General features: G+C 46.1%; 1 protein-coding gene across 1 annotated transcript; it reads right to left on the reverse strand.

Annotated features, from left to right (window-relative positions):
- Positions 1 to 6,668: 6,668 nt before the first annotated feature.
- ATP12A (ATPase H+/K+ transporting non-gastric alpha2 subunit) lies at positions 6,669 to 25,102 on the reverse strand. Its single transcript, XM_027888068.1, has 23 exons — positions 24,891 to 25,102; positions 23,098 to 23,244; positions 21,638 to 21,697; positions 20,609 to 20,812; positions 19,918 to 20,031; positions 19,649 to 19,783; positions 19,001 to 19,118; positions 18,393 to 18,661; positions 17,480 to 17,678; positions 16,878 to 16,987; positions 15,990 to 16,124; positions 15,528 to 15,720; positions 15,183 to 15,358; positions 14,361 to 14,497; positions 13,775 to 13,925; positions 11,772 to 11,940; positions 10,962 to 11,116; positions 10,225 to 10,348; positions 9,804 to 9,949; positions 9,025 to 9,158; positions 7,922 to 8,023; positions 7,362 to 7,453; positions 6,669 to 7,191 (listed from the first exon to the last, which is right to left on the reverse strand). The coding sequence occupies exons 1-23, from the start codon at positions 24,897 to 24,899 to the stop codon at positions 7,163 to 7,165; spliced, it is 3,108 nt and encodes a 1,035-aa protein (XP_027743869.1). The 5' UTR covers positions 24,900 to 25,102; the 3' UTR covers positions 6,669 to 7,162.
- Between the last annotated feature and the right edge of the window lie 1,356 nt (positions 25,103 to 26,458).

A 26,458-nucleotide genomic window follows, 5' to 3' on the forward strand; every position in this document is an offset into this window, starting at 1 on the left:
TGTGCAGAACTTCTGATATTGGATACCTGGAGAGGCATCACTGCTCCATCAGAAAGCCTGCTCTGAGATAGTGGGTCAGAGTAGGAATTTCTGCTTCAGAAGCAAGACTTGTGCAGAGCAATGTGGTTTTTCCTGTAGTTTCTCAGTTGCACAGCCCTAAAACGTTGCCTGTTTTCCACTTTTACGAGAGTGATGGCAGGAGAAATATGGAGAATATGTGAGGCTGGAACAGAGGGACAGAATGGCTGAAGAAATCATGGCCTGGAAAAATAAATAATGCAATCACTTCCAATGTTTTTATTGTCAAGATAGTCTCATAGTTCAGGGCATTCCTTGCCTGTTGGCAGTAGGTGACTGATAAAATCATTCCCCTTGAGGCTGGGTTGTTTATCTGTCAGTGGATGTACAAAAGGACCAGTTACAGATTCTCTGCTGGGGTAAAATTTGGAGGACAGAGGCTCAGCAACAGTTGAGTTGTGTGAGAAGCTGAAGGCCGTGTTAAAGGCCATGCTATTTTTACTGTAGTTGTTACAAAACCACCGTTTTTCGTGGTGCAGAATTGGAGGTTGAATTTGCTTTTTGCCCATTTTCATAGCACTTGCACATCTTCCTGCCTGGGAATTCTTGCTTTTCAAGAAAAAGAGCAGTAATTTTTCCGGTTCATTTTGGATTTTTGCTTGAAATCTTGGTGAAACACGGGACAGAAGGAATTAATCTCCCAGCCTTTTCAAAAAGCATCATTGCTGTTGCAAATAATTTTCCAATTAAAGGGGCATTAAGTTACAAAACATAGTGGTGTTTTGGTGTGGGTTGTTAAATAAAAGACTTTTTGCTGATGGGTTTGCTAGAAAAAAAATCACGTTTGTCCTTAAATGCTTTGCTCTGACTGGGCATTCTCCTTGAAATTCCTGGCAAAACATTACGAGGGTTTTTAGCAGCACCAGACCAGCTAAAGTTGATTCCAGCTGAGCTTTGGCTCCTAAACAGCCTGCTTAGAAATGTTGAGCATTTAAATGGTGCCAAATGAGCTTCGAAGATACCATCTCGAAGGTTACAAAAGGTAACTGTGCCGGTGTGGGAATTACGGTTAGCCCGGAGAATCTGCTGGGTGGCAAACAACTTAACATCTGGAATTTCTGTGTTTATCTGCATTCCGTTGACTGGCAAGCCTCGGATTTCGCACCTCCAAATTATTTTCAAGCTGAAAGAAGGGTTTTTAAAAACCTTCCCGGTGTGGAGCTGAAGGAAGCCCAGCTGAGCTGAGATTAGGAATGCAAACCACGCCGTGCTTTGTGGTGCTGCTGCCTGGAATCCGATGGATGGAGCGATTGTGGGCCGTGCGGTGCTGCCAGGATTTATCTGCTCCCAGGGGGGGTGTCTTTCCTGCTGGTGGGTCTAGACTAGTTTTTCGGTCATTGCAAAATAATGTTTTGGAAAAAGTTCATGAACTGACCTAGTTAAAGCAGGTGTAACGGGGCGTGACTTAGGAGGAGGGTGTTTTTCCTCTGTTGAAGGTCTCTGGTATCAGAAGAAAACTCTGCAACCAGCTAGGGGTGGTCAGAGGATGGGGCTGGATCAGATCTTTGGGGTCTCAGTAACTCTAAAGAAATTTCTGGGGCTGTGTAAAGCCCCAAGATGGGCACTGTAATCATATTCTGCAGGTGCATTTTTGAATCTCTCCTTAGGGCTTCCCTGAGTGTTGATGTGAAAACTTCCTTTGCTTCGTCACAGATTCCCAGCAAGGCCCTGGAGAACTGTTTGCCCTCAGGAGGTGCCATCCCAGGGTTGTGTGTGTTGGTGGCACATCAGCAGTAATCTCTTGATTTACAGGAATAAATGGACTGTGAGTTGGGTGTGCCTTTCTAGCATCAGTCCTATTTTCAGCAGGTGTTGACGCTGCAGTGAGAACAGCAGCTCTCTGCAAATGTTTGCCTGAGAATGTGAATTTCTGTGCTTTGTTTCCTCTGTTTTTCTTTCCTGTGTCCTGGTGTCTGCCAGAGAGGTTCCTTGCACGAGAGGTGGTGCAGCAGAAAAGGCAGTGAGAAGAGTTTTTTCACTGTGTAATTTGGCTGCAATTTCTGTTTGAAAATGTGAACCCTCCCTATGAGTTGGTGGCACCGAAGGCCCTCTCAGAAGTCTTCACTTGTAGCCCTCCAGTCTTCACTCAAGTCTTGACATCACAGGCTCTCTCAAACGATTCTTCAGCTCTTAAATCGTACTCTGTGGTTAAAAATGTAATACTGGGAATTCCTAGTCAGTTGTTTGGAGAGGGAATGAGTGTCCTACACGAGGTCTGCCAAACTGATTTACAGGAAAGGGAACATGCTCTATACATAGTCATCACTGAAAAGTCTACATGCTACACTTCAGTGATAAACACATCTCTTTGCTAATGCCAAAATCAGTTTTGGTTTGGAGGATAAGGGAAAATCCAGCCCTGCCACACATGAGGACTTTCTCTCTCACACAGTTATGGTAGAAGGCAAGTATTGTTATGTGTTACCATCTCAAAGCTTGACTCACTCCAAGATAAATTGCTCAGTAACTCTGACCTGTTCAAAATCCGTGTGTTAGGAAGTAGGATCTAAAATCCCACTCTCTAATTCTAGTGTTAAGTCTTGCTATTAATAAATTTCTGAGGGTCAGGAGTCAGACCCCGCGACAGAGCAACCAGTACAATTTGCCAGCCTGGACAGACTTTTACACACTGCATTGCACAATTTTTTTGCCATCCTTACGTCCTCCCTTTCCCCTTTGCTGCAGAGCAACCCTTTGCCTGGAGCCACCTCTCCCTTTTCATTTTGCTCTTGCCCAGAATGCAGCAGTTGCCAGTAACACAGAGGTGAAAGGGAAGAGAGTATTTGGATTTTTCGGAGGTGGAGATGCTGAGAGCCAGTTCAAACCAGAGAAAACTGAGCAGAGAAGCTGTTGAGTTCAGCAAAGGGAGGGAAAGGAAGGCTGTGAAATTCAATGTAATCAGAGGGGACATCAGACCTGTCCAGTCTGGCTGAGGCTGGAGCAAGAAGGCAGAGTTTTGTGCTGAAGAAGGATTTCTCAGTTTATGAGCTAGTAAGTTAACTCTTGACATGCTTTTAGTGGAGCTGTAGCGAAAAAAAAAAAAGAAACAGCCTATTTGAAGGTCTGTTATCTCACAGTTCAAAATCTGCTGCTCTCCATTGCATGTCTTAATAACAAGTTACTGAGACTGAGGGCAGTGTTTGTTCCTGCTGAGGCTGCACAATTGACTCAGGGCATTTACAAGAAAGAACTCAGTGGAGGAATAGCATTTTCTTTTTGTTCCAGCATCCAGCACAGAAGTATTTCTCGTGATTCATTTGTTCCTGCATGTTTTCTCACCCCTCAAATGGTAATAATAATAATAAAGAGGCTGTGCATGGAGTAACAATAAACCTACACAAGGTTGGAGGCTCTGTGTGATACAGGCTGTGCAAAGCTGAGTGAAAAAGCTGTGCAGAGACCTGACCAGGAAAGCAAATTATCTTCCTTCCCAGCTATATTATAAGGAGTTTGCCAGCTCAGTTTTTCAGAGTGTGGGTTATAGTGTATGCTGCCCAGATCTGGAATTTAACTGAATCCCAATAACATTTTTAATTTGGGAGCCACGAGGAGACGAAGTTGCCATGGTGAACATCCTTTAACCTGCTCAAAGACAAAGACAAAGCAGATTCAAGGGAATAAATGATACAGCACTAAGTGTAAGAACTGATGTGTGAGGCTGCTGCTTATAAACTGGTCATGAGACTGGAGGGAAGATGCTTCTGGGTGTGTTTGAGTTGCTGAAGTTTGCGGTTGGATTGTGCCACCTTCTCCTTGTGAACACTGCAGTGCTCTCGGAGTTCAGGGGGTTAAGAGAGGCCTGTGTTTAGTTCCACACTCTTCTTGCATCAGATCCCAAACCCTCATGCCTGGGATGTCAACAGAGGATGGTGACACTGGGCTGGGAGGTCCCTGCACTGCCCTCATGCAATGACCTGCCCTGTGCTGTGCAGCAATTCCCAGGTTTGCTGGTTCAAACCAACACCAACGCCACGAGCAAATGCAGGATTCATTCTTTCCATGCCTGTGGCCTGTTTGTCTGTTTTTCTTTTGTAATACTGGGAAGGCTCTGAGATTTAGAAACAGTGGCTCTTGTCTTCAGGCGTTCGCAGGCTTTGCCCTCGTGGAAAATTATGTCAATATTCTGATTTTTTCACTTCTCTTTTCAGCTGCTTTGATTTGAACTTTCTGCTCAGGCATTGATATGGTAAAACAGATTGCAGGGAACATCTTGTCTCTCAGAGGAATGCTGGTGTGATGGAGTCACAGACTACAGAGCTGACAGGGTGCACACAGACTAATCTCAGCCCCTGAGGAGAGCTGTGACTAAGCAACACTGGAAACACAAAGGAGCATTTGTTGGCAGTTCTTGTTAGAAGCAAAACTGACTCTACAGGTATGAGAGCAGACTATTTCAGAATCATTTGCAGGGTTCGATGTGTTTGCCCCAGATCATCATCCCCCTTTAGTTATTTTTTGTTCGTTTATTTGTTTTTAATTGTTTAGTTTTGCTTTTTTTGTTTGTTTGTTTGTTTTATTGGTTTGGGATTGGTTTTTATTCTGTCACTGATCTTCTACATTGCTTTCCCCCCCCCCCTAAAATGATTATACAGGTGGGAAATGTGGTGCTGCTGTTCCTCCCCGCTCACTCCTGCACAGAGAGGATGTGGGTACAGACATTTGGTGGCTTTCAGACACTGCTATGACAGAAGAGCAGAATTCTTTTGCTCCTCTCTCAGGACCATATGTTGATGCCAAAATGGATGGATCACATCCATCTTTTAAGTTTTCCTCTCAGAACTTCTCTTTTTTTTCTCCCCTGCTGCTGAGTTTTTCTCCAGCCTGTGTTGCTTTGTTCCTTCCCGTTTCTTTGTTTGACTCTTCTTCCACCCCAGAGCAAAGTTCCCTCTGATAGTGGGGAGGCTGCAGTTGTCAGACAGAGACTGAATAGTCTGTGAGATGGCAAAAGAACGTTCCTAGAAATGTAAAGAAGCAGCCAGATCAGGTCCCAGTGTTACAGCTGTAACGCTGCCACTTGGCCTTGGAACGCTGGGAAACTCCTCTCCTGTGGCCCTGTGGGTTTGTCAATCTTTTATATGCTGTGCTGTGAGATCCTGAGAACCTGTGGATATAATCAGAAACTATCCTGAGTGTGGGTTTGGTTTGCACTGGCAGGACTGTGGTGTGTTGTCTGTGACTGCAGTCAGGGGTGCTGGGCTCATCCAGGAACAAACTGCACTCCAGCTGGCAGGGCTGGGAGGGAAAACTCTCCCCGTCCTCCCTAGGGTTGTGTTTATGAGGTGATAACTGTCAGGAGTTACAGCACCACGAGACAAAGTTCTTTTTGTAAGAATTTGTTGTAGATTTGGTCTTCAGCCAGTGGGAGAAAACAGACTCTTTGCTCCAGAGGTGGTTTTGTACTGTGCTTTTAATCTTATATATTCTTGTACATTCTCTACAGCCTATCCAGTCATTTTTTTCTGTAAGTTGTTTCAATAAAATATATTTTGTTTTTTTGAAGTAAAACAACCATAGCTATTATATTCCTTCCTGGTTCTGTGCAGTAACTGCCCCCTCACATCGAGCCTTTCCCCTTTCTTTCCTCTTGTCTCTTATTTGAACAGATATTTTGGCCAGTCTGGAGATGCTGGAAAGCAGGTCATGTTGCTCACCCGTGGAATTTCTCCTCGTATCTTTGCTGGCTTTTAAACAGAAGACAAAACAAATCAGTGCTGGCTCTTGGCAGGTGCCAAGGTGTTGGAATGAGTCAGCTTGGCACCGCTCCTGCTGTTGTTGGCGTGCTCCAGGATTGCACTGCCAGTGATAAGCAACACATTTATCTGGAATTTGGACTCACCCATTGTTTCCAGGCTCGTTTTCTGTCCCTCTTCCTTCTTCCTTGGCAATTCCTCTTCTTCACGTCCCTCTGTTGATACCCAGTATAGTTGATACCCAGTGCAGTGCCCAGCCAGGTATTAAGGTGAGGAGTTTTGAGGAAGGGAGGTCACAAAATGCAAAGTAGCTTCTAACAGAAGGGTGTGGACTTTTGGACAGGCAGCTTTAGCTTGGAAAACACTCCTCTCCTTCCCCTCCCTCAGCTTGGTTTCTCCCTCATTGGCAATCCCTCTTGCTGTTTGATGCAACAGTTCTCTTTTTCTGCCCTTCTTTCTTCCCTAAAGCTTGTCTAGACTTGTATTTAAATGTGAAATTTAATACCTATCATCTGTCATTTGCTTTAAAACTGGTCGAGCCCTGGTCTAAACAAGAGGTGGGACCTCCTGGTTCCTGCTGAAATGACCCTATTCAAGACTTGGTTTCAAAGAGAGCTTTAATTGTTCTCAACTAATCCATCCCAAGGATTATTTTGCCTTGGAGATTGTCACCTTTGGGAAGGGAGCATGGAATTTGGGCTCTCAAAGTGTCCAAATCTTCTGCTTTGTGCCTTGATTTTCAAGACAAATTTGTCAAGACAAGGATTTCGAGTATGTTGGGCTGTAAATGGGGGCAAAATAAACCAAGGGGGGGCACCTCTTTCCCCTGTGACCTGGCAGGTCCTTCCCTGTTCCACTCAGTTTTTCTCAGTCTTTATAAGAAAATAAGGTGGAGAAGAGTTTTCTGGAAAAAGTTTTATTATCAAATTAGTCCTATACATCACTTTTACCCTCGGTAAGGGAATACAGGTCTGTGTATGCACTCGCTCGGAATTCAGTTCCACCAGAACAAAACCAGCAAACAACACCTTCAGTGCAAATTAATGCCTTGGGTTACATGGAATTCCTGTCTTTGTTTTTTTGTCCTTTATGTGTGTTTTCCTCTCAGAGTGCTCTCCAGCTTCATCTTTGACCGAGGGGAAATCGTAGTCGTAACAAAAACAGGTAGTATTTCAATTTCCAGACAAGTCTTGGCTTTACAGTACGGTGGGAGGTAATTCATCAGCCTCTAAAGTCCTTATTTCTTCATTAAATTCATGAAATCTCTTCACCCCATCGTGGGGCAAATCCATGCTTGGTATTGCACAGACAGGACTTTGAAAGCAGCAGAGGCTGAGTCAGGGGGGGACGAATCTCTCCAGGGAGGAGGAAGAAAACCTTTGGTAAGGACTGTTTCAATAATACATGTTCTTGTCCCACCAACCTGCAGGAGGAGAAGGGAGAGGAGAAAAAAATAATCAGTTCTTTTTCCCTCAGAAAGGCGAAGTGATCATTGGCAACAAGTGGTTCCTTTTTAAGGAGCCACCTGTGAGTGAAAGGGTAGGAAAAGGCACATTAAATCAAAATATTAAACTGGAAGAATCCTGTACTTACTTCCTGGGTACCTCCTGATGAGCAGCTTACGGATTTCATCATAGACCCAGATCAAGATGGCAAAGGGCACAGCCACAAACCAGTACTGGAACCTGGCAGGGTGGGAAGAGGGGCTCAGTCAGAGGCATTAACAACCACCCAGCTGCCGTTCTGGGGTCTCTGTGCTGCTTGACGTCACTAAAAGAGAATCTGGACTTTTGGGCCTCTTTCCTTTGTCTTAACTAAGCACTTAAATGTGCCCATAAAGCCTCCCAGTCTTAAGTAGTTACTGAATTAATCTGTTCCAGATCCTATCCAGAAGGAAACATTGCCTGGTGGTATTTACAGCCTCTGAAAATGGCAGAAAAATGGAGCAGATCTGAGAGTCATCTGTTTAGATGGAATAACATGAAAATTATGATGATAATAATGTCCTTTTTGCTTAAGAAATAGCCCATTTTGCTCTTCCTAATGGATGTTCCCCAATATTTACCCCTGAGTGGTGCTGCATGGGCACCCTGCTCCCTCTGTGTGTTTGCATGGGGAGGGCAAGGGGCAGTTCAGCAGCACCAAAAACTCACCTGAGAGGGGTGAAATTCAGGGCTGTAACATGTCCAAGGCCGTAGGTGAGAACCGTAGCAATTCCTATCTGGGAAAATATACCCACCCAGATGACCTTGTTCCTGCAGGGAAGAGCAAAGAGGGAAGAGTCACACCCCTCTGCCCCTGCCCCAGGTGGGCACTGCGGGCACAGGGTGGGCTCCGCAGCACTGCACGTGCTCCTGCTTCCCCCCTGGCAGCATTCCCAGCTGGCAGCAAGCTTTGGGATGCACACACTGCTGCTGGCTGGGGCACTGGGAGCGTGCCCAGCGTGACTCAGGTGTTGCTGTAAGGAAGGGCACATAGGCGTGGGCTCTGTCCCTGCAGATAACGGATGGAGAACAAATCAATCGCTCTCCTATCGCGAGTGCTCGGGGTGAATGTCAGCTTTTCTGGGTGGCCTCAGTGCCAGCAGATATTTGGAATTCTCTGGCTCCCGTGGGATTGAAGGGTGCAGAGGGTGGCCAGCTGGTATCTCCCCTTCTGGAGCCTGGAGTTATCTCAGAGAGCTCCAAACATGCTATCTGTTGATAACTACATAAAGGAGTTGAGAAAATAATCTGGAAAGGAAACTCCCTTTTTTTTTTTTTTTATTTTTTAATAGGGGACATTTTAATGAATGGAGAGTTAGTTTAAAGCTTATGCATTCTCAGAATAATGAATACAATGTCCTGCTTTAAATGAAAACCCCTCTCCTGGAGCAGGAAAGGGGGGTGAGGGGAGGAGTAGTAAAATGTTTGTCTGAGATTTGTGGTTGCTCGAGGCCAGACTTGGTCTTTGTGCAAAGGCTGAATGTGAGTGGGTCAAATCACTGAGCTGACCTGCTTCTGAAATGAGCTGTAGGATAACTCGAGACATAGGTTTAGATTAGATATTAGGAAAGAATTCCTCACTATGAGGGTGGGGAGGCCCTGGCACAGGTTGCTGTGGCTGCCCCTGGATCCCTGGAAGTGTCCCAAGGCCAGGTTGGATGTTGGAGCAACCTGGGCTGGTGGAAGGTGGCGAGGGAGAAGAACTGGATGATCTTTAAGATCCCTTCCAACCCATTCTGGGGTTCCAAAAGAGTCAAACCTGCAAAACTCACCTGAAAAGGCCCTGGCGGAAAATGGAATTTCTCCGTGTTTTCCTGATGATCAGATCAGCAACTTGTTGAATGGTGATGCTCACAAAGAAGGCCGTGTAGCCTGTCCACTGCAGGTAGGTCCTCTGGTATTTGGTCTGCAAAGGGAAGGAGAAATCAGAGAGTGTTATTATACCAGACACTCCCATCTCGTGCAGGCGGCTGCAAACCTCGAGAGTGGGATTGATTTCGGTTGCCGAGGTGTGAATGCAGAGCTGTTCCAGATTTAGACCCACAGTGATCAGATTTGGGCCAGTTCTGCTGCAACAGGTCCTGGGCCCGAGTCACGAGGCTGCAGCATGAGCTGGGTGTGAGGAGGTGTTTGTGTTCATTTATCAGTGGCTTCTGTCTTGTGATTTCTGCAGGATGAGTGAGGGGGAGTGAGGAGGGAAAGGGGGAGGCAGAGACTGCAAAGGACTTGGCAGGGGTGCTGTTCAGAAGCAGGGCTGAGAGAGAGGATGCTTCTGATTGATTTGGGTGGGCTTAAACGTAAAGTCCAGAGAGGAAGGTGCCTCTCCAGAGGCTCTGAATGAGAAAGTGGGCAAATTGTAGAAGAATGAATGAAAGAAGGGAGGCTGAATAGAAGCTGGGTGGCAGGAAGCTCTGAAGAGTGTATCCTGAAGGAACATTGCATGGCAACTAATTATATTTGCATTTAAACCTCCTTTTGCTTTCTTTATTTTGGAGGAGAGCATAGAATTTTTAAGGAGGGGCAGGGCAAGGAATTTTCAGTGCTTCCTTACCCATTGCTGCCCATAGGAATCCTCAAAGTCATTGATGCCATTGCTTTCCCAGTTGACTCTCACGCCCAGCAAGGTGGAAGGGAGGAAACCTTGCTCAGCATAGACGGTGAAATAGGTCACAAAGGCTCCCACTGACTGCATGATACCTGCAAAATCAAAGGGGCACCATGAGGAAGAACCAAATGAAGGAGCACTGGGGGGCATGCCATGAGTCTACAAGTGGTTTTGGAGCTTTTGGTGCTCCGAGTTTCTTGCTCCCTGTAGATAAAACCCCGTTGTAGCGTTGAATAATAGAAGAGAGTCGGTAAATTTGCAGAGGGGGGAGTCGAGTTTCAGCTTTCCATTTTTTTTTTAAAAAGTGGATCAGCTTGACTCTGTCTTGCTTTGCTGATGCAAGGCAGTGTTTGGGAGGCCAACCTACCGATCTGCAGGTAGGAGTACACAGCCAGCTGCTCGTTCACCAGCCGGTCTTTCCTCTTGTTCCGGGGTCTCCTGTTCATGATGTCGCTCTCAGCTTTCTCGTAGGCCAGTGCCACGGAGGGGATCTGCAACACAAACAACCCATCAGGGCCCTGGGGGCAGCACTGGCCTGGTTTTTTTTTTTGGGTGTTTATCAGCAAAGTTGCAGTTTTCAGGTGTATCTGTTCGCAGGTGCTGCCTTGTCAGGATACACAGAGCAAAGGGGAGAAGGATCTTTGGGGTGTTCCCTCCCCGTGTTTCAAGGGTTTGAGGGAAGTCTGAGACTATTCCCTAGATCTGGTGATCAGATGACAACAGAAAAAGCTGGAGAATGTGAAAAACATTAGAAGGCCTTTCAGATTCCTTGGCTCTGGTGAAATGTCTGGTGTTCATCCCCTGCAGTGACTGCAGTGATTTCTGTGATCTCTTGATGGAAGCACACTGCTGTTTGCTCGCTTCTAATTGTTCTTGTCAGCACAGACCAGAAAGGCTTTGCTTCCTGCTCCCCCTCTGCAGGTAGTTGTTGTTTTCTACTCATCTTTCTCTATCCCTGGCTGCTTTTAACTTCCTCTTTCGCTCCCTTCTTACTCAGCTGCAGGGTAAGGCAGCAAAATCTTCCTTTGTTCTGCATTCCCTTTGCACCCAGCCCCTCTCACTGGATATTCCAGCAGCAAATGACTTAAAACACCCCCAACTCACAATGTCTGTGCCCAGGTCAATGAACAGGATGGTGATGGTGCCAATGGGCATCGGGATGCTGGCAATGATGTAGATGAGGAAGGGGCAGAGCTCAGCAATGTTCTTGGTCAGGGTGTAGGCAATGGTTTTCTTCAGGTTGTCAAAGATCAGGCGGCCTGGAGGAGAAAAAAAAAGAAAAAAAAAAGTTCCATTTTTAACTTTACTAAGTGAAAATGTTTAGTACTTATGTTGACTTTCCTCAAATGTTTCCTCATGCATTTTACAGGTTATTTTTGTGGGTTTTGTTGGTTGGTTGCTTGGGTTTTTTTTAACTGTTAACCTACCTTCCCTTAGAGCCTCCAGAAAATTCAGGTGTAATGAAAACTCTCTTTCAATGAGAAAGTTTGAGGGGAAAAAGTCCCATTCCACAACGTGCTGTAGTTTTAATGGAAACCCCAGAACCTTTATGGTGAGAGTGGAGTGGGTGGAACTGTCCTAGGTGTGAAGTGAGAGCAAGTAACAGACTGAAAACGTAGAGAAAACAACTTGTGAGGCTCCAAACTCATGGGAGCAAGGTGGGAAGTGGTTTTGTCCAGAATTTGATCAAACAGCAGTAGCAAATCAATGCTGTGTGAGAGAGGGGATGATTTTCATGTCTATAAGTGGAATTAATTCCCAATTTTGCCAGCTATCAAAATTACATTTCCAAATCCGGAAAGAAAAAAGGAGGAGGTGAGTGCAGGGTGGGGAGGGAAGGATCAGGAGGCCTGGCCAGTGCTGTGTGACAGCAGCTCTCAGCTCAGAAAGTGGATAGCAACATTATTTTTTTACCTTCTTCCACTCCTGTCACAATGGAAGCAAAGTTATCATCCAGCAGAACCATATCAGCTGCATTTTTAGCTGCATCAGAGCCAGCAATGCCCATAGCAATTCCAATATCTGCTTTTTTCAGGGCGGGGGAGTCATTGACTCCATCTCCAGTCACGGCAACGACTGCTCCCTGGAACACACAAAAGGATGCAGGTGTGGGTTGGTGAGGAGATGGGTGTTATTTGCTCCTAAGGACAGGCTGCTCTCAGCACACTCTTTACACCTCTAGGAAAAAGGTGCTGGTAAGAAGTTGTGAATCCTCTTTGTACCCCCAGAAAGCAGCCAGGGGTCAGAGGGATGGTAGGTGGATGGTCTATCCCTGTATGAGCAGACACAGGTTCACCTCTGTCATTTGTGTGAGATTTGATTGACACAACATGCCAGAGCATGTTGTTTTGTTTTGTTTTGTGGGTTTTTTTTTGTGAAGTGTCTACAGAATCTGCCAGATTTCATCTTAATTGTAAATTATGTAACTGCTGACTTAGAGCCCGTTCCCATCCGATCCCAACAGCTTCTGGCCATCATCAGCCTAAGCTAGAATTGCTCTAGTTATCCAAAAGATGGAAAACTCTGCTTATCCCACTCAGGTTCTTTGTTATCTTCCCATGGAACTATCCTGCAGCTAAAGGTCCTGCTCTAGCTGATGCAGGAGTTTGTGGTTTGGTGCAACACAGGGTGTTCCAAGTGGGAAAAAGCCTGACAAAGTGATTAATAGAAATGCTGAGTGTCCTGTCCCTGGGGGGATTTAGCTCAGTGTCACTACCTATAAATAATGCCATGTACAGAAGGGCTTATAAGCTCTAAGCACTAAACATAGCATGGAGACTGAGTTGAGGGGGGAGGGTGTTCCTTTCCATCCTTTAAATCTCCCAGGAGTGTGGGTGTCTGAGCAGTGCAGAGCACATTTACCCACCATGTGCCAAACAGGGACCATTCAAAAAAATAAAATCTTTCCATTTCATCCCTTTTTTTCGTATACTTTTTTTTTTTTTTTTTTACTCTCCTGAAAGCAGTTCAGGCTTAAACCCAATAATGCTGATTGGAAAGCTTAGTGCTGGCATAACTACAAAGCTGAAATAATGTCTTGTGCCATGTCTTCTCTACTAAGTCCAGGGACAGCACTCATGTGGCTTTGATTCACAGCATCTACCTGGAAGATGGCATTTCTGAGGGGGGGATCTTTTGATGGCAATTTGCATCTTTCAGAGAGCTCTGTAGGAGTCACTTCTCTGCCTCCTGTGCTGGCTGCACTCCACACTCCTTTACATAATATTATTGCCCGTGGATGGGACAAACTGTCTTTAAATCCTGCTGTCTGTGGGTTGATTTACAGTCTTGGAAAGCAACAGAGATAAGGCTTGGTCGTGCATAAAATCTTGCTGTGAAGGTTTGTGGGGTTCATACCTTTAGAACCATAAATCCTTTTAGAGCTTCGAGCTCACCAAGTCCAACCTGTTAACCCAGCACTGCCACGTCCACCACTAAACCACCTCACTCCTGAACATCCCCGTGGGCAGCAGGTCTAAATGGCCACGGGAGATGAGAGGATGTGGCAGCACAGTTGCTTTTTATCTGGGTTTGAAAGGATCCCCCAGGAGAGGCAGCTTCCCAGGCAGTGCAGTCTCTGCCCAGGAGGTTTTATGTGCAGCACAGCTGCTTGTGGGAGTTACAGCCAAAATCCAGACCCTGGGTACAGCTCCAAGCCAGTGAAGCCCAGGGAAAGCTCATTTTGTCAGCAGGAGTTCAGAGTGTGTAACGGGGATCTGAGTGGCTTGGATGGTGTCCAGGCAGTGTCGATGGCAATCTGTTAGATAATGTTCCAGCTCGGTGAAAGGAGTATAAACAGAGCTCAGGGAGCACTGGGAATTGCCTTCCACCCTCTCACCCCTGGGCTGATATCTGGGGAAAGCTCCTGGAGGGCATGGAGCCATATCCTAGTGGGACCTTCCCCACCTCTTACTCACCTGCCTCTGGCAGCCCTCGACTATAATCAGCTTCTGCTGGGGCGATGTCCGAGCAAAGACTATCTCGGAGTGGTTGCACAGGATTTCATCCAGCTGCTCCGAGTTCATGTCCTTCAGCTCCATCCCATTAACCACCGCTGCTGTGGCTTCCCTGCAAGAGCCATGGGGAGAGCTGAGTGAATTTTTCAAATTAGAAAAACTGGGATAAAAATAGTGCACTCCGTGGAAAGCATGTAAATGCAGCTGGGTAGTGGGGAAGCAGCAAATTGAGGTAATTTCGGCATCAGTTCGTTGTTAATCAGCAGGTGTTGAATGAAAGGCGCTGCAGAAATGTGGAGTGAATTACAGTTACCTGGATACAGAGGGGAGTCATTGAAGCTTCCTCCTGAGCAGCAGAAAATGCATTTTAAAGAGGGCAGCAAAGATGAGAGCCAAGGAGATGTTTGGGTAGGCATGGCACGTTGGATGGACCTAACTGGGAACGTGTCATGGAACAGAAAAGCAGAAAGCAGGAGGGTGTAGGACTGGGCTCTCCAAGGGAGTTAAATGAGCCCACAGGCATTCCCCGTGCTCTGTTTGCTCTTACCTCCTGTTGACCTGCTCCACAGGAATGTTGAGGCGCTTGGCAATGTCCTCCACGGTCTCACTGGTGGCTGAAATGATGCCCACGCTCTTGGCGATGGCCTTGGCCGTGATGGGATGGTCACCAGTGACCATGATAACCTGGGCAAGGGACAAGCACTGGGAGTGAGGAACAAACAAATATGCCCTGGCTGGAGGGAGATAAGGTGGAATAGCTACTGCTGCAAGACCAGGAAACAGTTTAGGGTCGGAAAGCTGTGCAGTGAGGCTGTTTTATCAGGGCTGTGAAGGAAGAACTTGTCACAGGCAGCAAGGTGAGAATAATGCAGAATAAAGAAGCCTTTATGTAAGGATCTATATTAGGTATGTTCAATGGTGAGAGCTCCTTAGAATATTGCATCTTAAAATGAATCCTTGTGACTGAGATCTCCTGACAGATAAGACACAGCCTTTTCTTGTTTTTCTTGAAGAAAAGTTGCCAGATCTGTCTTCAGGCTACAGGAAAATTTCATCAGGCTTGGGATTCATCTCATCTGAGATGTGCAATTCCAAAGATTATTTTCCTTTATTTGGATAGGTTTTTCACCTCTGCTTGGAGCTGAAAGTTTACTTCTGGATCCCCTAGGAGTGAAATTAGGGGAATCATTATTGTTTCACGTTCGACTTGGACAGTTTTGAGATTTGTGATTCCTGTGGGTAAAGGTTCTTAGCAAGTGTAGCCCTGGTGGAAAGATACTTCATGGCAACGTGGTGGAAGTTCTTAAGAGTTTATATTTTCCTGAGTGTTTCTGTGGGATCACCGTGGTTCTCCCTGTAAAACCCCTACCTTGATCCCAGCGCTGCGGCATTTGGAGACGGCGTCCGGCACCGTGGAACGGGGTGGGTCAATCATGGATAAGAGCCCAACAAAGCACAGGTTGGAGGTTGGGAAGTTCATGGAGTCGGTGTCAAACTGGTAGGTGTCTGGAAACTCGTTTTCAGGCAGGTACAAGTGGCAGAAACCTGAAAAGAAAGCCGGGTTGACGTGATGCCCAGTGGGATAAGCGGGAGAGTTTGCTCCATAACATCAGGCTTTGCTCTTGCCTCCAGTGCATTCAACCATTCTCCCAGCCATGCTGGATGCACCAAGACTTTAAATCCTATTTCCCTGCAGCTCTCAGGCTGGACTCACCCAGCACTCTCTCCCCCATGCCCCCCAGCTCCATGTAGGCTGTTTGGAAAGCTTCTGCCTTCTCGCTGTCCAGCGGCTCCTCCTTGCCATTGATCATGATGGTGCTGCACCTCTCCAGAATCCTCTCCGGGGCCCCTTTCATCACCAGCAGGAAGCGCTTGTCACAGGGGTCATCAGTCTCGTGGATGGAGAGCTGTGTGCCACAAATGGGAAATGGGTTGAAAGAGCATCAGTGGTGCTTTTTTTTTTTTTTTTTTTGCTTCTGGTTTTGCATGGAAGCAATGTTCTCTTCCACGAGGATGTCTTATGTGTTATACTTGCTGTAACTTAAGTTTCCTGTATCACTGAGTTACTGCATTAAGACTTTCAGGTCGCAAAATAGTTGCATTGCAGACCCAGTGATAGAAATGGTTCAAGTTGGGAACAGTCTGGCATAAAATGAATTCCAAAAACGAAACACACCTGGAATTTGTTGGTAGAGTTGAAAGGAATTTCAGCCACTTTCCTGTTCCGTGCTCTGATATCCATGACATCGCCCAAAATTACTTCAGAAAACTTCAGCAGAGCTGTTTCAGAGGCATCTCCCACCACAACTCTCTGTGTGCACAAAAGAAGAAAGAGTTTACAAAAGCTCTTGTAGTACTTTTGCACTTCCATGATTCAATAACACGTTTTCTGCTTTAGCAGCAACAAATCTACAATGAATCTTCAAGCTGTCCCGGAAAATTATGACAGTAAAAATTTGGAATGTCTTGTCTTGGGGTGAGAGCTGAGCTACAGCCCAGAGGAAATTGGTGTTTGATTCTGGGAAGCAGATTTGTGTGGTCAACCTTTGGAACACAGTTCTTGGTGACCTAATTGAGGCACAAATCCAAATTAAATTCTGGAAGGCATGGATGAGTAAACAGCAGAAATCAGGGCTGTGTTCTGGCAGTGTGGTCACTGGAATTTACTACCTTCGAGCAGTCAAGTGTGAAGACATTCATTAAGGCATGTTTGCCTTTGCTATATTAAATTAATAGCATAGTAATTATTAGTGTAGAGATTCTTGCTGCTCGTGTTGCCTTTTCCCTCACAGGCACAGCTGTGTTTGGACAATACTGCCAGACATGGATTCTTGGGGATATCCTGTGCAGGGCCAGGAGCTGGACTTGTGAATCCCTTCCAGTTCAGGATACTCTGTGATTCTGTGATTCCACACCCTTGGCTGTGTGTGTGGGTTTTTCCCCTGTGTTAAATGTTTTGTGAGTGTACAGCAGTAATAGTAGGAACTTAGAGATTTCTAAAGCTGAGCAGAATGAATTGTCCTCTCAAAGGAAGGGAAACAAGCTGGTGTGAAGAGGGCACTACCTTCATTATGGGGAGGTTCTCCTGGCCTGGCCGGAATTCCGCCCGGTTGCAGAGGGTCACAATTTTGGATAACGCTGTCCACGATGGAGAGGTTTGATCAAAGGACTGGGCTGAGAGAAGAAAAACACACATGGCACCCTTTAGCAAGTTATGGGGTCATTGCACCCTTTAGCCCATTATGGGATAGAGGTAGAAGCTTAACAACAGAACTGCTGTATTTTCAGAATAAAATCCCTCTTTCGACAGGTTCTTTTACAGAAAAACATTTTGGCCCAAACTTTCCCATCCCTCAGGTAACAGTGCTGCTGAAGGTGTTTAGATGATGTTTCTCTGTTCATTTCCCTCCTAAATGTACTGTTGGCAGAAGGCTCTGGAGTAGAACCTCCTCCAGACTATCCTGTGGGTGGAGTTCAAATATTAATTCTTATTTTCACATCTCTACATGTCTAAGAAGGGACTTCGAACATCAGTGTGGAAGGACATGTCTAATTTAACTACAGAAGACATTCCCACTGGCACCAGTCTGGCAGCCAGTAGGTGTGAACATCCCAGGTCTGATCCAAGGAGCTGCCCCTTCCCACATCCCCCATCGCCACATTTACTTGTTTGGTCTTCGCTGGTGTCTGCTGAGTAGATCTGATTGTCAAACCAGAGGTGAGCCACAGTCATCCTGTTCTGGGTGAGGGTCCCTGTCTTGTCAGAGCAGATGATGGAGGTAGAACCCAGAGTTTCCACAGCTTCCAAGTTCTTCACCAAGCAGTTCTTCTTGGCCATGCGCTTGGCTGTCAGGGACAGGCTCACCTGGCAGGAGCAAAGAAGTCCAGCTGTTAGTGAGGGATGATCAGAGAGGGCTAGTGAGGTTACATACTCCTGGGATTTGTTGTGGGTTTTGTTTTTGGAAGAGAACCTTTTTTGCTTTTGATTGACTACAGTGCTTTTTTTTTTTTCCCTCTCTTTTTATTAAAACCTGAGGTTTAGCTGTAACCAGCACAAGTGCATTTAAATGCTGAGAGGAACCTGCTTGCCTGCTGATAGAAATGTCTTGTCAGTTAACAGGCTGTTTTAGCTGGAAGAACCTACAAGGGGGGGAGATCCTGGTCACCAACTTAACGAATCCTGAAACGATTCTCTTCACTGTTGCACTACTGCTGGTGCTTTAGAGCTACCAGTGCTTAGCAGTGCTGCTCCTCAGTCAGGGATTTCAGTGGTGCCACAGATGTGTTAGTAAGTGGAGTTTTCATGCATCTTTTAGGGTACAGTGTCCTCCTTTCCAAACGGGAACAGGCTGTGGGGAAATGAGTCGTGTCATTCTGCTGGTCAGCGACTGAGGCAGAGCGGTCCTTGAAGAACCTCATTTCAAACTGGATGGTTGGTTTTGAGACTAATGACTCAGTCATGCCATAATTCCCAAAGGAAGTGTTTATCCTTTCAGCTCCATGGGGGAAAAAAACCCCACCCCCTCCTTCAGACACAACTCAGACAAGAACTGGAGCGGCAATCCGAGCCCGGACTCACCGTCACCGTGGCCAGCAGTCCCTCGGGCACGTTGGCCACGATGATGCCGATGAGGAAGATGATGGAGTCCAGAATCTTGTACCTCATGGAGACAGAGATAATGAAGAAGAGCACCCCGATGGAGACGGCCACTCCTGCCACCAGGTACACAAAGTGCTCGATCTCGATGGCGATGGGGGTTTTCTCGTTGCCGACGCCCGAGGCGAGCGAGGCGATGCGGCCGATGATGGTGCGGTCCCCAGTGTTGATGACAATGCCAGTGGCAGTGCCTGCAGAGACAGGGAAAGCAGTCAGCCCCAGGCCAGACAGGTTCTTAGAGGCATCTGCAGCTTGATATTCCAAAGGATTCTTGATGGAAAACCCGCAAGGAAACCACAGTTAATTGATTGTTGCACGAAAAAGCAGGAGATCTGTTCAGGCAAAAACCCTGCTGGTTGATACTGTGACCATTCCAGTGCTTAAGGTTTTATTTATATTTATAAGTTATTATTCTGCTTGGGACAAGAGTTTCTTGTGAGCAATTAAACCCCCCCCTGGAGTTCCTTGCAGCAGAATTGCTTCAGTGATTTAGCAGGAGCCTTCCTGGAGGCTCTTGTGTCTGTACCCACCTTCCACACAGGTGGTGGAGTAGAAGGCGATGTTCTTGGTCTCCAAGGGGTTCTCGTGGGTGAAGTCACAGGAGCGGGACTGTGGCTCTGATTCCCCTGTGAGTGAAGAATTGTCCACCTTTAATGAAATGGAGACATGCCCATATTAAGGTTAGTAACACACAGTGATGCCTGGCCCAGATGGCAAGGTGGCAGCATGTTTAATAACCAGCGGCAGGGCCCCAAAAATCCCTCAGTTCCTCTTCTCTGAGTTCTGTTGACACTGACAGAGATTATTTCTGTGGGAATTCAGTTCACTCAGTGCTGTGTGTCTGTCAGAGGGATTTTCAGTAGAAGGCTGAAAGAAAACATGGTTTGAAAACCTTCTTCCCCAGGTCAGTGGAGACTCTTAATGATGTATTGGTGTATCTGCCTCTGTCCTGCAAAGAACATGATATGGACCTAATGGCTTCTTTTGATGTTCAGGGAGTGGAGATGTTAGTCCTAGATGAGCTGAGCAGCACAGCACAGCTTTTGCTCTCTAACCAGATTCTATCTATTAGCGCTCTAATAGGTCCTCTTACCCAAGAGGGTAATTCTTTCTGTGTAATCCAAGCCTCTAAACCCTCTTTTCCCCCCTTTCCCCGTGCCCTTCCAAGCCCAGTTTACCTTGCAGCCCTGAGAGGAGATGAGGCGAATGTCCGCTGGGATCCTGTCTCCGCCCTTGATCTCCACGATGTCTCCAACCACCAGCTGGTCTGCTGGCAGCTCCTTCTTCTCTGAATCTCTGATGACAAGAGCTTGCTGAAAGACACAAGTGTGACAAAAATCACCCTCTGCACGTCCTGCCACGAGCTGTGTTCAGGTTGGGCTCGCTGTGCTCCTGCCACTTCAAGGATGAACTTTCACCTCAGTTGAAGGTCACTGGTGGTTCTCACCTGGGGGATCATCTTGCTGAAGCTGGCCATGATGTTCGTGCTTTTGGCTTCTTGATAGTAGGCAAAGATTCCAGTGAGGATGACAACTAGTGCCAGGACCACTCCGAGGTAGAGCTAATCAACAGAAGGCATAATCCAGTTAATTCAGGACAAGTCTTCAGCAGTTCCTCTGCTGGAATAAATCATAGTTCTGTGTTGCTTCAGCAGACTTTAAAACTGAGGTGTTGGTCAGTTGAAAAGGCATTTTAAGAAAAGAGCTTTCAAGTGTTGCCTTGCAAGTGATAAAGTTTTTTTTAGTTTTTTTCATTAGCAAGGTTCCCATGTCTCTAAAAGCCTTCTCTAAACTGTGCCTGACACAAGCCCAAACAAATTATGCTTCCAACAGAGCGTAACTCATAAGGGAATCAGTCAAAGACTCCGTCTGGAGTTCTTTGTGGACTTTATTATTGCTCTTGTGAGTACTCAAGTGTTGCTATTACGCCCAGTGGTTATAAAACCTTTGCATAGGCTCTCTCTGGACAGAAGTGGTATGTCAGGTATTTGAGGTTTTATCAGAAGTGTTCAGTCGGAGAGGGAGAGTCCTGCAAGAATAAGAGGCCTCCTTGGAGTTACTGAGTAACTGTGTAGTATTTAAATTACTTAAGATTGTCACAGGGTCAAATACTCACTTTGTGGTTATTCATCTACTTACATTGTCAAAGGGTGATTCAGCTCCCTGGGCAAGCTGGATGCCAAAAGAAATCCAGGAGAAGACAGCCCCTATCCACAGGAGGATGGAAAACCCTCCCACCATCTGCTTGAGGAACTTGACAATTTCGGGAGTGGCTTTGGGAGGAGTGAGGGCGTTGGGGCCATCCCGAGCCAGAACCTCTGCTGCTCTGGCACTGGAGAGACCCTGCAGAAGGAAATGACATGTTTAACACAAAGCCAGAGGGGGAAAAAAAAAAAACCAAACACTTTGTTTTGTCTCGGAACAAAATCCACAGGCTGCTGTTTCTTTAATTGATTTTTGTGTCAAAAATCAGCTGCCGTAACCTGCAAACCTTGATTTCCAAACTTTCTGATTTCAAAGTGGCTGCTACTAGTTGTCTGCTCTAAAAAAAACCCAGATATTTCTTTACTAGAGCACTGAATCTGAGGCCATGCCCATTAGGAGTTTTAATTCTGGTGGTTATAAATCAGGTACACCTGGACTAAGTGCATGGAAAGCCGGGGAAAAAAACCACATTGGTTATTTTGCTGCTGTTTCTGTATTTCCACAAGATGTTTGTAGCTCAGGGGTTTCTTGAAATCCTTTTCTGGGACTCAGGTGTACAATTTCTGAAATGTAATGTTTCCTCCGAAAACCAAGTCATCCCATTGCAGACTTTTGCTGTAAGTTGTTACAGGCACTGCCAGTGAGAAATGAATTGCAGTGAAATCAAAAATATCAGATAAAAGCTTTAGAAAAGCTGAGCTCCCGGTGCAAACCCTGAGGCCACGTTTTGTGCAGGGATTTTGATTCCAAAACAGTAGATCAGCCTTTTTCAGACTTGAGGGAAACTCCACTTTAAATCCAGGCCAGTGCTGCACGTGGACTCGCTGGTTTAGGATTTACTGGGAGCATGGATGTAGGCACCCACAAAATATCTATTAATGGTTTCCTGCTGCTTCTGGAAGCTTTGGGGAGCCCAGAGGCAGCTGATTCAGGCAGTTCCATAATGCTGGCCCATGGACTTACTTTGTTGATGCTTGTACCATACTTCTTCTCCAGGTCCGAGATGCTGAGTTTGTGGTCATCCTGAGTTCCAAAAGAGAGAGAAAATGGGAGTGAGCAGAATGTCAGGCTGCTGAAATTTGAATTTTGACATCTGGAGAATGCTCAAGATTCTGGGACCACGGATCCAGTTGTTTATATGACACTCCACTTTCACTAATAGTCAATCTGCACACTGGTAAGCAAAGTATCTTCCACTGGAAGATGATATTTTCTTTTGATTTGCAGAGTACTTTTGTAAATAGCTCCCTCCCCCAGCAAATCTGTCACAAGAACAGGGTGGTGTGCTCATGGCAATCCTGCCTGCCTGCCTGAAGTGTCTGTGCTTCTTTTGGATAAATAATTCCTGTTTGTGTGGTACAGGGATCAGCAGCACAGGCAGTGGCAGAGTACGTGTGACAACAATCTCTGCCCTGGATTGCCAAGGCAGGGTATGTGAAATTATCCACCACAGTCTTGTAGAAAGAGGCAACAGGTTTTAACCACAGTTAAAAAGGGTGTGGGAGAGGGAAATCTCAAAGCTCTTCTCCTTTGCCTGCAGTGACACCTCTGTGGTATCATTGGCCTAATTATATCCTGTGCTGAGCTGAGATTTAGAAGCCAAGAATTTGAGAGATCTCACAGTTGTTTTCACAGGGTGATTCATGGGCACTTGGATGAGTCAATTAACTTGTCTGTGCTTTGGTTTCTCTTTAGAAACAGGAGGGTGATGTTACATCCCCTGGTGGCAAAGCTAAAATGGCCTGGGGACTGTTTAGCTGGTACTGGGCAGACCTTGGAAAGGTGGTGGGTGAACTGATCTCAGAATCACAGAACCAGTGGCCCGTTCTGGGGGTCCTTTCCCTCTGAGATACCATCCAGCCTGTAAAAAGCCTCTCCTCCAAGCTGCTCTCAAAGCAATTCCAAAAAGAGGTCAGTATAATTACCCTCATGTTCCAGATTGGGAAACTGGAATGTATGGAGAGGAAGCAACATTTCCAAGAGCAGCCAGCAGGTCGGGAGCAAGCCAGAGGGAAAATACAGATTTCTTGAGCTTAGTGCACTGTCCTTGGAGGACAATGCTGTTAGATGGGGGGAAAACCCTGGGCTTGAAGCTGGGACATGCTTTTGGAAATGTCTGTGCCCTTCCCTGTGTTTCCTGGCTCCCTGTGCAAGAGGCAGTTGTCAGGAAATACTGATGACAGTTATTCCATCTGGGGAATAGCTCCCTTTTGGGGAGATAATGTTCTGTACTACTGGTGGCTTAATTAAACCAGAATCCTTCTTTCATTTTAGGCATTAATCTCGCCCAACACTTTCCTGGCTCACTCCAGGGGTGTGAGGAAGCCAATCCTTCCCCGTGTCAGGATTTTCAGTGCAGCTCTTTAAGATGCTCATTCCCTGGATTTCAGTGACAGGTGTAATGGGAGCTCAGCAACACTCACCAGGTCCAGCTCTTTCTTAAGTTCCTCTGTCTTCTTTTTTTTCTTGTTGCCTTTTAAGTCTTTGTTCTTCTCATCTTCATCTTCAATCTCCATTTTATGGAGATCTTTTGTCCCGTAGATCTCAACTGAGTAAACATCAGACCTTTTCTGTGGAAGACCACAAACAAAAAGTCAAACTCTGACAAATCTACTTCTTGTAGATGACCTACAGATTACAGCTGTCCCTTTCTCCTGGCAGCTCAAAGTGTTAGTTCCTGTCTTACCCTGAGATCCACCCAGTGCGTGTTGCAGTGATCATGGGCAGGACTTCACCAAATGGAAATTACAGAGATTCCTTTAGGGATGTGCAACCCTTTTAGCAGCTTATTGTCTAACACCCAGCGTGGAAACGCTGCCCAGGCTGCCACCACTGCCAGTGAAAACCATTCAGTCATTTATCAGCTCCAAGAAGAGATGGGTGGAAAAGCAAAAGGTTTGTAACAGGAAAGGGGAGGGAAAATTTATTCGTCGAGAACTTGCTTGTTCCTGGGGCTTTATAGATACATAACTTAAAGGGTTACTTTTCTAATTAAAATTAACATTGACATATTTATATTTACACTCAATCACAAGTGAGAGATGAGGCAAGCACCACCTGAAAGCCAAGGAGAGGTCAGTCTGCTCCTCCTCACACAGAGCTCAGAACCAACAGGGAGTTAGCAAAATATTCCCTTATTTTTGCCAGGAAGCTGCTGACCTGGGGATGCTGCTAAACCTCAGATAATGTTTTGCTTTCAGGGATAACTTGGGGGTTGTGCTGTTTCCTAATTTAAGTCAACACTGTGGTCTGAAGGGCAAACTTCCTGTGCCACTGATTTAGCAGCTCCTGTAATCATAACGTTCCAGTTCCTAATTATCTTGTAAACTACATGCCAGGCCTTGGAAGGACTATTGGGTGACCCCATTCCAGAGGCTTCCTTATGGATTAAACACCAGAGGGTCAGGAGAGTCAAAGCAGAGAGCTCAAGTAATGGAAATAGCAAGAAAAAAAAAATAATAATTGGGACATCTTATTACTTAATACTGTTCTGAACTCAAAATTGGCATCTTACCCTCAGCTGTCCTATAACTAGTGGAATATTCAAGTCTTGGCATCATGTCTTGAGGAAGGGAAAAGCAAAGAGCTGGGGGGCAGTTTGGGGATTTGAAAGGCTGAAATCCCTTTCTTAGAGCACTTGAGCTTGGTGATGAATATCCCAGAGAAAGGACATGTCTGTTAGAAAAAGTTCTATTTCTTTCTACCATGCTGAAGATTCACAGTCTGCTTTCTCTATTGGGATTTTTTTCTTCACCTTCCCCCTTCTCCTCCTTCTCCTCTCTTTAACTATCCCACCCAAAAATCTGTTCAGCTTTTCAAATCCCTATAAAGGAGAGAGACCAGGAGAGAATGAAAGCAGCTCTCTACTGTGAGAGCTTAGCAGTTGGAGGAGGATAATAAAGAAAATTAATGAAGTTAGTAGAATCTCTTGATCACTTGTGTGCATGATCTATGTTTAACCTTTAACCTGCACATTTTCATAAAATCTTAGAGTTTGGTATTTGCAAGTGCTCATGAACCTGTGGATTATCAAACCAGCCAGTCCTAGAATTGTCCCCTCTCCAAACTGATCACACCCACCAGTGTCAGGTATTAATTCAGTTTTTCTCTTAGCTTGTACTTATGGTTTACACTGGCATATTAAAACTTAAATTAATGCTATTTCTCAAGAAGAAACACAAATGCAGGAGGGGCAATCCCTTGCACCTGTACTCACCTTTACCATCTTGGTGAATTTATTCCTTTCCTGATGGAGTGAAAAAGTCTCTGGATGAAAAGGCAAAGCCCAGCTGGAGGTGAAGTGGCTCAGAGCAGCTGGAGTGCAGGAGGTGGTAGGTCCCTCTCAGATGGCCAGCAGGTGTTAGCTGGAATCCTGCTCCCTCCTTGGCATCCTCCAGGCAGGACGAGTTCCTTGTCCAAAGCCTGTGGAGAAAGAGCACTGTTTGCCAGTGCTTTATAAATCAGCATCTTGTGCTGCCACTCCACCCCTCCCCTTCCAGGTCCAGCCCATCTTCTGTTTCACCTGTAGTAGGTGGAAAAATACCACAGTAATGGGCATGTGGGTTTCAGGTCAGATAGGATCTAATTATTCCCTCATAGTGTTTGCTCACAAGTAGGGAACAGGTGTATTATTCATCTTGCTGGAAGCAAAGAGTTTCCTTCCGAGACTTTCCAGCTCCAGGCTGCCCTCAGGATTCCCGCTGTCCTGGTGGAGGGGCAAAGGAAGGCTCTGCACATTTTGTCTTGCCTGTTCAGGTGGCCCCTCAGGCCCCTCAGAGTCAAATCCCTGCCCTCTTTAGGTACTAACAGGGATTTATGGAGTGGTGCTCTTACAGGCTTCTCACTTTGGACTTCACTCTTAATCTTGTCTTGCATTTGTTGTGTTTTTAACCTTCATGCTCAGCTGGAAAAAGCACTTCCTGGTGCATTTTCAGCAGGAGCACTTACCTGAACAGCTCGTTTACTTTGTTTGTCTTGCACCAATTACCAGCTTCCAGACAGGAGTGAGAATGAGATTTATGACTCTTCTGATTCCTGGCTTGGCTCATCACTTAGAAGTAAAAAGTTAAAACAACTTCTTCCCCTCTGAAATGGAACTGATGGAAAACTCAGTGAGATGTGGTGAAAGGTTTTCTACAGCTCAGCATTATTTGGGGGGGGGGAAACTGTCTGACAGAACCAGCCCTGCTGACCAGCACAGCATCTCAGCAGTTGGTCTCTGATGTCACAGGATCCATAAAGCCCAAATTGGCTGGTTTGAGGTGCCACCAGCAAATGACTCAAGCTGCGGTGAGGGACGTGACGCGTTAGCGACGATAAGCAAGGCTGACTTTATCAACTCACAGATAAAAGCTGCTTCAACAGGAGCACGAATAATTTACGCTCAGCTCACGGACAGGCTTCCAGGGAATTGCAGTTTCATGCCTCCTTGAGCTGTTTCCACCCCTCAGTTTATGTGTGTTGGTCTTTTTCCACGGCGTTCTTGAATCCCGGGACGTTACGCAAGGCGCACAAGTGCAGCTGGAAAGGTTTCATGTTCAGCTCTTGCTGCTTGGTGTGCTGAGAACTGGGTTGTGTCCTGGGGCTGGAACACAAACCTTTTCACGTGTGTGGAAGTGCTGGAGGTTTCACAGGGTGTGCAAGAGATCCTCTTCTTTGTCCTGGAAAACACACCAGAGCAGGATGATTGAGAGGGTACAGTGAGGATATTTGGCTTTGCTGAGGCTGGAACTTGTGGGGGATATGAGAAAGAAAATGGACTTGGAAGTAGGGAAATGTCTTCCA

This window comes from Empidonax traillii, unplaced genomic scaffold (genome assembly GCF_003031625.1).
Source record: "Empidonax traillii isolate 1590-97213 ecotype Southwest subspecies unplaced genomic scaffold, ASM303162v1 scaffold230:size732421, whole genome shotgun sequence".
Taxonomy (NCBI): Eukaryota; Metazoa; Chordata; class Aves; order Passeriformes; family Tyrannidae; genus Empidonax; species Empidonax traillii.